Here is a 12,008-nt window from a genome sequence, read left to right on the forward strand (position 1 = left end):
TCAATAGGCTTTTTTATTTTTAACCCCAAATGTGGCTTTAAAGTATATGCCTCAACATGAAAGCTTCATAGGAAAATATTTCATTAAAATGAAATTCCAAGGAACTAAAGCTGACAGTTTTATAGATTTCTTTTTATTTCAGTTTATTTTTTTTTGTTTACATCATGATCCCATTTTTATTTGATTTGATCTTTTTAAAATACAATTTATTGTCAAAGTGGCTATCATACAGCGTAGACAGTGTGCTCTTGGTTTTGGGGGTAGATTCCCGTGGTTCATCGCTTACATACGACACCCAGTGCTCCTCCCCACAGGTGCCCTCCTCAGTGCCCATCCCCCACTTTCCCCATCTCCCAAACCCCCATCAACGCTCAGTTTGTTCTCTGTATTTAGGAGTCTCTTATGCTTTGCCTCCCTCCCTCTCTGTTTGTAACTTTTTTTCCCCTTCCCTTCTTCCATGGTCTTCTGTTAAGTTTCTCAAGATCCACATAGGAGTGAAAACATACGATATCTGTCTTTCTCTGGCTGACTTATTTCACTCAGCATAATACCTTTCAGTTCCATCCACATTGTTGCCGATGGCAGGATTTCAGTCTTTCTCATTGCCAGGTAGTATTCAATTATATATATCAACCACATCTTCTTTATCCATTCGTCCGTTGATGGACATTTAGGCTCTTTCCATAATTTGGCTGTTGTTGAAAGCACTGTTGTAAATATTGGGGTACTTGTGCCCCTATGAATCAGCACTCCTGTATGAACACCCACCAAAACAGTATGACTACAGAGGCTCATGACTCTTAGTGGAGTTTTAAAAAATTGTATTTCGCATTATGCATATATCCACATTACGCATATGTATATGCACAAATATAGACGTGGTATAGATAAGATACGGATATGAATACAGATATAGATGACACAGAGAGGCTGATACATGGATACACGGATACAGACATACAGATACAGATATAGACCTATTTTCCCGGTAGGACTTTGACCGATCATGTTTTCCATCTTCAGAGAGAAGGACTCTAAGGGCTGGGCCCATAGGGCATGCACACACACACCCACGCAACCCACGCACACACCCATTCGCTTCACGTGCACATTCAAGTTCAGAAACATATAGGAAGACGGACTGCATCCCACAGCGTTCTGCATGGGACGTTACGTGTCCCGTCTGCTATTTCCACCACTGCAGATGCTCCTGGTGATTCCAACGGACGAGGGGCTTCTCCCTCCTCGGAGCAGCACACAGTGGGGCCGGTCGGCTTTGTGACATCACAAACCACCGGCAACCCCACACCAGCCAGTCTCCACAGCACCAAAGCGTGTTTATTTTTTTTTTTAATTTTTTTTTTCAACGTTTATTTATTTTTGGGACAGAGAGAGACAGAGCATGAACGGGGGAGGGGCAGAGAGAGAGGGAGACACAGAATCGGAAACAGGCTCCAGGCTCCGAGCCATCAGCCCAGAGCCTGACGCGGGGCTCGAACTCACGGACCGTGAGATCGTGACCTGGCTGAAGTCGGACGCTTAACCGACTGCGCCACCCAGGCGCCCCCAAAGCGTGTTTAGAAAGCACTCTGATGAACACCAGCTACCGGGGAAACACAATCATCGCTGCTACTGGGGGACCACTCAGGCCGCGGTCATTGGTTCTGTGGCCGTGGCAGCAAACCCAGCCGGTGCATCAGCCTGGAGGTCCTCCCGAAGGCAAAGGCAGGTGCTGCGAGCAAAGACGTGCGGCCCCAGCTCACTGCCGTGGCCCGCTACAAGTGGGTGTTAAATAACTTAATTCTAAATTTGGTGCTCTACTTGGAAACAGGAGGCACTAAATATCAAATACATGGGTGTAATAAAAAGAAAAGCAACACGGGGTAAATTAAGGCAAACCTCACACTTCCTGTGCTCCCGCAGAATGGGCCTGGGGGAGGCAGATCGAGGTAGCATTTCACAGAGACCTGGGCTCGTGACGTCCCCCTAACTGTAACGCCGTGTGCTTGAATGATCACAGCGCCTCCCTCAGTCTGTGTGTTTCTAAGGGGAGCCACACAAGGAAGCTTCCATTTCCTGGGACAAAACGCAGTGCGGCCCTGGGAGGGTCCCAGAGCTCCGTCCTCTGGGCCGTCTGCCCACAGAACACCCCTGCACACCTTCCTCCGCGCTGGGTGTCAGAGGCCAGCCTTTCAGACAGCATCAAGGTCTCATCCTACCTCTGACTGTATTAACTCAGCGTCTTCCTCGAAAACGGCACACTTGTGTGGGTCTCTTTTGTAATCAGTTGACAGGCAACGTCGTACGTGATATCCACACTTCCTGCTTCCCACGACGTTGGACTTTTTTTTTTTTTTAATGGTTTTTATTTATGTTTGAGACAGGGAGAGACAGAGCGTGAACGGGGGAGGGGCAGAGAGAAGGAGACACAGAATCCGAAACAGGCTCCAGGCTCCGAGCGGCCAGCACAGAGCCCGACGCGGGGCTCGAACTCACGGACCGTGAGATCATGACCTGAGCCGAAGTCGGCCGCTTAACCGACTGAGCCACCCAGGCGCCCCTGGACTTTCGGCTCAACTTAAGGTCGACACACACACATAACGAGATCTAGGCTACTCCTCACAACGGCAGAATGAATGCACCATTTTTAAAACTCGGCGTGCCTCTTGATGAATATTATTTTGTTTTTGGACACCAGCTGTTTTTAAAAATACAGCAATGAATGCTGTGGTACACGTCTCCCCGTGTCCGTGGCTAAGCTTTAATCTGGACCAGATGTATCCAGAAACGCAATTTCAGGGTCATACGGATTCCCGTCTTAAATGTGATTAGCCAGACGCTGACAGATACCTCTCGAAAGTGGATGAAGCATTTTATAATTAGTCCAGCACACAGCATACACATCCTCAGGAAAAAGAAAAAAAAAAAACATTTTATTACGTGCGTGTCCTCCCTCCAATATGATTAGAAGAAATGATGTCTAGCAGCATCGGAAACAATACCTCGGTCTGTTGTCTCCCTAATGCAGAAGTTATTAAGACACACTTGAACCAAATGGCTCCTGGCAGGTTCTAAAGTCACACGCAATGCTTAATAAAACCTCCACACACAACTAATGTAATTCATCTCGTACTCTGGGAAATTTTCATTTAGAGTATGGAAATAACGTGTAATTCTCCAGGATCTTGGAGGACTTGGGTACGCGTGCTTCGTATATTATACGGTCATCTAAACGATCTGAAAATGATCGGTAGATGGTTTTCTTAGAAAGGTGGTCTTGATTCTTTCAGTGTGCTCCCGCACAGGATTACGTGGGGTTCTCACAAGAGTTGGGCAAAGGCCGACGTCGCGTTGCTGGTATTATAGAGGAGGATGCCCTACCTCTTACCACCTCTCTGGTGGTGAGATGTGAGACGGCCAGCGTGAAAATGAGAAACACGTATCAGCTCTCCTGAAGGATGCCCGCGTTCCTTCCACGCCCTGTGAAGGAATTATCACCCAGATGGTGCCGTGGATGCATGGCGTAATCCGTTAAGTCACTGGTAAGGATGACGCAATCATTTAAGGCATCAGACAAACCACACTTGAACAGGAAAGACTTTGTTGTTGTTAAGCCCGGGTTCTGGACGTCGGAAGAGGTGAACTGTCTCGCTGGTGACAGACTGCCAGAAAATAAATCTAATCAAATTATTGAATTAATGCAAAAAACAATCTCAAGGTTTTTATTTTCCATCCCTGGGTCTGTGATCTTGGCATGGCCAAGTAGCAGTCAAGTGCAACGATTCAAACTTGGCTTCGTAAAGCAAAATGGAGCGTTGACAAACAGTCTACAAGGTCTCTGTTACAAGCTGTTTTTGCCAGAAACCAAGAGGCCAGATCTTGCTGGCTTCAAATCTGGGCACCCTTGCAGATGGACAAAGCATCCCCAAACAGCCCGTATTCCATTCAGCAATGACAAGGACCGACATCCAGGACTCTGTTGAACAAGATTTTCCACAGTGAAATCCAGCTTATTTTTTATCCCAGTCTTCCATACCTTCTCTTTTCCTAAGTCAGAGACAACCCACGTTCACAATGGGAATTTTCAGAAATACACACGGAGCAGATGAAAGGGACAGAACACGGGTCCCACGTGGCGTCACCATCTGGGATTGAGCAGTGTCAACGTGCCTTGATCTGTCGGCCTTGATCGTTCCTGCCCTCTTCTCATTTACACACAAAATCGGTATGACCGTGTCAGCTCTTGTCGTCTGCCGACTTTTACAACACGTTAATCGAGACGGAATTCATATGCTGTAACACTCACCATTTTAGAGTGCCCAAGTGAGTGGCTCTGGCTCATCCACAGCACGTGGGACGGTATCCTTACTACTTCGGGAAGACACCCCCGTCCGCAGCGGTCAGGCTCAAACCCAGAGCGGCGAGCAGCTCAGACACAGGTCTCTGGCCACCGGCCGCTCTGCACACATCGTCTAAAAGGAGCCACACAGCGCGTGGCCTTCCACCGCTGGCCTGCGTCGCGGGCTGTAGCACCTTCAAAGCCGACCCGCGTTGCACAGGGCCCGGCACTCCTCCCCACGTAACTGCCGAGCGACATCCCCGTGCGTGGACGCGCCACACTGGGCCGCCGTCCGCCTTCCGGCTGCTGTGGGTGGTGTTGGCGAGAAGGTCTGTGCGGCGGCTCTTCCGCGGACTTTTGCTTTCGGTTCCCCTGGGTGGGTAACTAGCCGCGTTCGACCTGGTGGTAACTAGGTTAGCTCCTCCCAGGGGCATAACTAGCAGGGTCCGACCTTGTGGTAACGGGTTAGCTCTGCCCGCTCCTTTGTATACTCTCGTCGGGCTGGGCTCCAGGGGGTGCTCCTTACTTCCAGCTCTTTCTCACGCTCTCCTCTGAAGTTTCCGTGTCCCGAAGGTTTGGATCGACCCCACTGATCTGTTTCCACGGCCGCGGCGGCCCATCTTCTCACCCCCTGCCTGGTCCCGCGGCCTCTCCTCCCGCGGCCGGATCCTTCTCTTACGATACGAACGTGGGAACGCCGACCAGCGCACAACATCCCCCCCCTTTCATGCGGGTAGTTCTGGCTTTGCCTCTGGTTGGCGAGGGTTTCCCCCGAATGCTCGCTCAGGGCGGTATTTCGTCTGCTCCTGGGCAGGCCGGGGCCTCCTGGCCTCTTGCAGCCATCCGTCCAGAGAGCGAGGCTCGCCAGCCCCGGCCTGCCGTGTGCGTCCGGCTCCTGGTTCTTCTGTCCGGGTGTCCACTCACATTCCGGCTCCCTCGGGATTGGCCACCTTTGCACCCCCGTTCAGCTCAGTCCTGTCTTCACCTGGACAAACTCTTCCCTAAGTTGCCAACACGTGCATGACGTTTCGGGTGCGTTGCTAGGTGGGCCTCCCTACCCCTTACGTTTCTCTGGAAACCTCGGTAGGAGCCTGGCAGAGGGAAGGAGATCACCGGGTACCGTGAGCTTGTCATCGCGCTCCTGGAAATGCCACAACATCTGCTCACTATAAATTGAGAAAGAGGATTCGGGCTGCCCAACCCACTGTGTCTGTTCTTCTGTCTTTGGAGCAGAAAAACGGTTCTGAGCTGGACATACCACTGTCCGTAATAAATGATGTTTCCCACTTTCCTTTGACATCTGGTGCAGCCACTTGGCTAAGTCCTGGCCAAGGAGCTGTGAGAGAGAACTGGGGGTTGGCATGGGTTTCCAGGAAAGTTGCTGAAAGGGAGTTGACCCAGCTCAGAAGACCCTCTTCTGGAGGGCAGGTGTGATGGCCGGCACCCCCACAGCCATCTTCATCTGTGAGGACGGAGTCCTTGCACTGGTGCGTGTGGAAGAGGGGGCCTGGGACCCTGGAGGTGCTAGGGAGTGTCATACCAGCCCCAGCCGACCCACCCACAGCAGGCTTTTTCTGGGTGGGAGAGAAATGAACCTCTGTCTTGCCTAAGTCACTCTTTCCTGCCATAAAAATTGAATAATCAAATAATCCTAACAAATATAGTTTGAGATACATTTATCGATGCCAGAAAGTCCTCCCTTTGAACATACATTCATGGTTTTGTACATCAGTCTGTATTTGAAATATCAATTGTCTTTATAGCAGTTCACGTATTTATCTAAAATATGTACTTCTTAAAGTGAAAAATACTACCTACGATACACATGAAATTAGTGCATGCACAATAAATGGACAATTATTAAAAAAAGATTAATTCCAGCTGTGCACTTCCTGTCTACGATCTGCTGACAAAGGACAGGTGCTATAAAGACAAGGTAGATGAGCATGTCCATCGAAGTCTCGCCAGAGAACAGAAAACCATGGAAGCTTCTGTCATTCGAGTTGATTCAAACCCATATCTATGCCCCACCTATGCAACGGCGGCAAACTCCGGAAAACACTCATCTATGCAGGGAAGAGCAAAGAGATAAAAAATACACGACTTGGGGCGCCCAAGTGGCTCAGTCGGTTCAGTGTCTGCCTCTTGATTTTGGCTCAGGTCATGATCTCACGGTTCGTGAGTTCCAGCCCCCAGTCATCAGCCCTGCTGGTGGTGCGGAGCCTGCTTGGGACTCTCTCTCCCTCTCTCCCTGCGCTGTCTCTGTCTCTCTCTAAATAAATAAACTTAAAAACAAATACACAGCTTTTGTCATACATTGATCTCGGTTCGCATTGTGCCTTAGTGAGGAATTTGATGGAGGGACATTAGTTATTCTACCCTGTTCCACACTATTTCTTGGCTATGTTTAGTCAAAAAAGACCAGAGAGGGGCACTGGGTGGCTCAGTCATTTAAGCCTCTGACCTCGGCTCAGGTCATGATCTCGCGGTCCGTGAGTCGAGCCCCACGTTGGGCTCTGTGCTGACAGCTCAGAGCCTGGAGCCTGCTTCAGATTCTGTCTCCCTGTCTCTCTCTGCCCCTCCCCTGCTCTCTCTCTCTCTCTCTCTCTCTCTGTCTATCAAAAATGAATAAAAATGTTAAAAACACACACACATTGAGACAGTAGTTTTACATGGCCAAGCACATTGGTTTAATTAAAAAAAAAAAAAAAAAGACCAGAGAGTTGTGATAACATTCATATGTTAATACTATGATAAGGTTTTCAGCAACCCAACTTTTCCAGAAAGGAAAGGATGCATTTCAACTCAGATGAGAGATCTTCACTCCTTCCTACTGAATTCATCACGACCACAAGTGTCTCCTTAATCCATAAAATTACACCTGTCACAGTGATTTAACTTCATTAGCACAACTTCGTGATCCGTGGTGAATTATTAGCAATACAAAATCCATGACTCTCAAGCTAATTAAGACTGCCTCTTTACATTCTGATGATCTGATTCTGACTTTTAAGAATAACTAAAAAAAACATTCAAAGGGACTAGGAAGAATTTATAAAGCAAGACAACTTCTGAAGCAAAACCTTCTAATAGTAAAACATCCACTCTGTAATACACTTTCCAATTATCCTTCAGATAAAGAGAAATAGATCTCCTCCCAGGCCACTCACTATCCCAGATCCTGGAACATGATGTTTCGTCATTGAATTCCATACAGACAGAAGTAAGATGAAAAATTCTGAAGTGAGGATAAAAGTTGACTGTATTAATAAATGTATCATATTCAAAGAATGTCCATTTAGCTATCTACATTTTATTAAATGGCAATACATGCACAGAGCAAACCATTCATGGTCCAAATGGTTCACAGGATAAAGCAACCCACATTCAGCCTTCTCCCCCAACTTCCTGGCACGCTCCTCCAGTAGAAATCACAGTTGCTGGACCCCTCCGCTCAAAAAAGTACCTTTCTCTTGGGGTGCCTAGGTGGCTCAGTGGGTTAAGCATCCGACTTCAGCTCAGGTCATGATCTCACGGCTCGTAGGTTCGAGCCCCGCGTCGGGCTCTGTGCTGACAGCTCGGAGCCTGGAGCCTATTTCGGATTCTGTGTCTCCCTCTCTCTCTGCCCCTCCCCTGTTCACACTCTGTGTGTGTGTGTGTGTGTGTGTCTCTCTCTCTCTCTCTCTCAAAAAATAAATAAATAAGTAAACCTTTAAATTTTTTTTAAAAAAGTACCTTTCTCTGGGTTTTCCCCAACCTAGGCTTCAACACACACCTTGTTATATGCCTTACTGTTTCAAACAGGTGTACTGGAAAGGATTCACTATGTGTGATTTGCATCGTAACACTTAGAATAACAGAGATGAGGTGTAGCTCCAGAACCGCAGCCGACCAGCATGTGTGGGGAGCCCCATGTGCACCAGGTGGTGCCGTCGGGCTGGGGCCATAGCTGCGGACAAGACAGACGTGTCCCCAAACCAAGATGGCTTCCGCTTTTAAGCCTCCTCACCGAGCAAAGCCTTCCTAGCTGTAGCGTGAGAACCGAGTTCCGAAACACAAACTTCCCCCTCGACAGATGTGAGCACAGATAAATCACGTAACAGCGTATGCATACACGCAAGCACACACTAACACCTCCATCGTATGTATGTTCTGTAGAGTCATACGATATACGCATACATCTCAGTACACACACAAACACGTCGTGCCCGTATACATATGCAATATACTGTTTATGCGCATATAACGTAAGTGTGTGCGCATATGTCTGTGCGTATGTGCCTGCTTTTTTCCTGTCCTCTGGACCCATAGGAAGAAACAGAAAACGGACATCAGGATCTACAAAGCGATCAGGAATATTCTCCATAGGGGGTCAGGACTTTGAAGGAATAACGTGAAATTCCATTCAGGGCACTTGCTTCTTAAAACAAGATCCTGATACACAGGAGAGAAGAAAAAAGGCAAACGCCATACATTTGCGTGTTTCTGTGTATTCTGCAGATGCTGAGTTTCTGTTCCATTTAAAGAAGGGTTAAAAGCGATTCTTGGGAGCCCCTGAAGTTTTGACCCACGGAAAAGCAGCTTACGCCTTGATGGGGATGAGCCGTGTTCAGAAATTTTCCTTGTTCCCTCCTCCAGGCCCGGGATAAACTGAGCTAATCCTTGGCCAGGGACTCAAAAGAAAAAAAAAATCATAAAAGTTTAAAACTGCTCAAACCTTTTCATATTTTACAGAAGATGCTCCAACCACTCCTACTTACAACAACCTACAGAGGAGAGGGCAAGAAAGAGAAGAGAAAACAGAACAGACTAGTCGAGAGCCCTCCTCCCAAATTCCTCTCCTCGTCTAGTTAAGAATCAAATAACCTGATTGCCTGCCTAACTACCCACCTGCCTCCTACCCGTCATGCATCTATCCACGCATCCACCCGCCCAGGCTTCCTAATTTTTGCTAACGTCACAACGCAGGAGAAACCTTTCTAGGTGACAGTGTCACGGCCATCAGCTGGGATCCACGACCTCGAGATTAGAGTAAGTAAATGGAAAGAAAATAAACGTATTTTTCCAAACACTTGCGCGCTGAGGTCTAATCACCTGACACCAGAAATAACGTGTTCATCTGCTTGTTACTTTCCAATGGTCAGTAACATAAGGAGCAAAAGCACACCCAACCTAGAAGTGGTAAAAATACGAGACCAGACTAGGGATTCTCCAGAGCCCCAAATGAGGCTTCCGGAAACAGGAATAAAAATCGAGAAGCGCTGAGCTTCCAAGTCCCTCTGCCCAGCCGTGAGTTGACGGTTTCTAACTTGCTGGGTATCAGACACAGATTCCAGTTTTAATTGGCCTCTCGGGTGACTGACAATGCCCTATGATCCCACAGCGGACACTTCCCCGTGCATCGGAAAACGCGTGCGCACCAACGCAGTGGCGTACGTGATCCCGGACTCTGCACGGCAAACGCGGAGCCCGTGTGCCAGAGAGTCACACGTTCTCGTGTATAAGGCTCGCGGGACAGGCCGCTTCATCAGAGATGCCCTTCCGGCCGGAGGGAGGCCTCGGCGACGCGTACCCCCAGCTGTAGGTTAGATCCCACCTGCGCGGAGTGGCCCCTGCGGGTGACCCCGGGGCTACGCTGGAATTTTAAGGAGGGCCAGTCTGCAGAGCAGCCCCCCTTCCCCAACGACGGATTCCGCCCGCCTCTCTGAGAAGCACAAGGGTTACGGACAGACAGCAGGTGCTGGTGCGGGCCGCGGTGCGAGTCTGAATCTACCGCGGGCCGCGGGGACTCACCCGGTTTCCGAGCCCGCGGATTTCTTCTGGCAGAGGATGACAGCCGGTGCGTACTTGCCAGTGTGCTCCGTGCCCTCCGTGACCTCCCAAATGGAAGGGCTGCTGGCTCTCACCCCCACGACGCTCACGCCTTTCTTCACCTTGGCCCTGGGGAGACACAGAGAGCACAGCTCAGACGGCTCTGGGGAACCCCAGGGGCGCCGCTGCTTCTGGGACTGGGGAACCTACTGCAGGCGTGAGCCTGTGTTAATCACATCCTCGCCACCTCGCCATCACCTTGCAATCCCTCTGTCCTGACTGTCCCCCCCCCCCAGCTCTTCCCAGCTTTAACAGAGGAGCCCGGACGGTGCACGGACAGTCTGCAGGCACAGAGGGTCAAAGCCACGCTTGTGGGTGGATTTAGTTTTAAAAAAAAAAAAAAGAATCACCTGCAAACCTCCAGACCATGAAGACTGAAGCAGAAAAGGGAAATGAAGGAAAACGGCCTAGGCGCGTCCGCTGACCGTCTCCTCTGCACCAGGCGCTGAGGACGCCTCGCCTGTATTGGCTGATGCCCTAACGATGTTCTCACTTCAGAGTGGGGGGCTGCAGCTCAGACGGGGTGGGGGCCCCAGGAACGCAGGTGCGGAGGTTTGAACAGACCCGTCGACTCCGGTGCGAGCCCTTCCCACCCCACCGTCCCCGTCACGGCTGCTGTGAGCGACCGTGCACCATGCACCGGGCGCCCTTCACGGGCCTTGCGGCCTCACCTCTACGATCCCACATGCCCGTGGGGCCAGTGCCGTTGTCATTCCCCCCCAGCGGCTGAGGACCCGGGCGTCACCCAGCTCACGAGCAGGGGACCCGGGTGTTTCGTCACCTGGCTGGGCGGCCACGCAGGTCGGGCCGTGCCCTGTGCTACCCTTAGCACCACACAAACCCACGGAACTCAGGAGCCACGTACTCTGATCCCACGCACGTCCGCGGCCACTCAACACTGGTTCGTGCGCGTCTAGAGGTCCCACGCCCACCAGACTTTACACGAACACAGATTTCCTGATACAAGTGTGCCACCGTGTACACACTTGGCACGTGCACACACGTGCCTCCCTACACACACGTGCGTGTCACCCCATGCCCATTCACTCGTTCTTCCCCACCGTCTGAGGCAGGGGGCAAGTCATGTGCCCAGAGCTCTGTGCCCAGACAGGAGGGGCCTCGCTCCTTCCCGAGAAGCTGGTGGGTGAGGAAGGAGGTTCCTTGCCTGCCTTCCTCTCTCTCCGACAAGTTTCAAGTGGAAAATCACACAGAATGACAAGTATGCAGGAAGACGCGCGAAGCGTGGCAAACCGTCTGGTCTACAAACCGGACTTGTGTTCGGAAGTTGTGTGTGTGGCTGGGTTTGCTCCTCCTGGTCCCCCGGGGGGTGCGGGGGACACACAAGGGGCTTTGCAGCCAGAGCAGAGGAGGGACGAGCACACAGTCGGGGACGAGACGGCCCGGGAGGGGCAGACTCCGAGGTGCACCCTCCAGATGTGAAACCGCTGTGCCCGCGCGGACACGGAGGCCGGGCGCCAGCCTCTGAAACCCTGGTGCACCCTCACACCATGCACACGACCTCCCACAGAAACGCCTTCAAGGCACACGGTGGCACAGAGTCAAGGGCAACTCTGAGGCTGCCGTTCTAGAAAGGCGGGTGGCAAGGGTGCCCCTGGCTGGCATCCAGGCACCGGCCTTGTGGGCAGGGGGATCCCACCATCCCCTGAGGAGAGGGTCCACTGTGCCCGACCTGTCTGCACAAACAATACAGTTTACGTCCGACACCCGCTTGCTTTCTGGGAGCCTGGCATTATGGTGCGTGCCAGCCAGCGGCGCCTAGCGACCAGCCCCCAGGGGA

The 12,008-nt window shown here is 50.9% G+C and overlaps 1 protein-coding gene across 1 annotated transcript in view; it reads right to left on the minus strand.

Moving 5' to 3' along the window:
- Positions 1-12,008, minus strand: part of TMEM132D (transmembrane protein 132D) — a 558,090-nt gene that overhangs the window by 285,631 nt on the left and 260,451 nt on the right. Inside the window, exon 3 of the mRNA XM_047093229.1 lies at positions 10,133-10,279. Within this exon, the coding sequence (XP_046949185.1) occupies positions 10,133-10,279 (147 nt within the window). The remainder of the gene's footprint in view (positions 1-10,132; positions 10,280-12,008) is intronic.

The sequence above is a fragment of the Lynx rufus genome, unplaced genomic scaffold (assembly GCF_022079265.1).
Source record: "Lynx rufus isolate CCGP_SWC_20201006 ecotype Redwood Valley unplaced genomic scaffold, mLynRuf1.p SCAF_33, whole genome shotgun sequence".
NCBI lineage: Eukaryota > Metazoa > Chordata > Mammalia > Carnivora > Felidae > Lynx > Lynx rufus.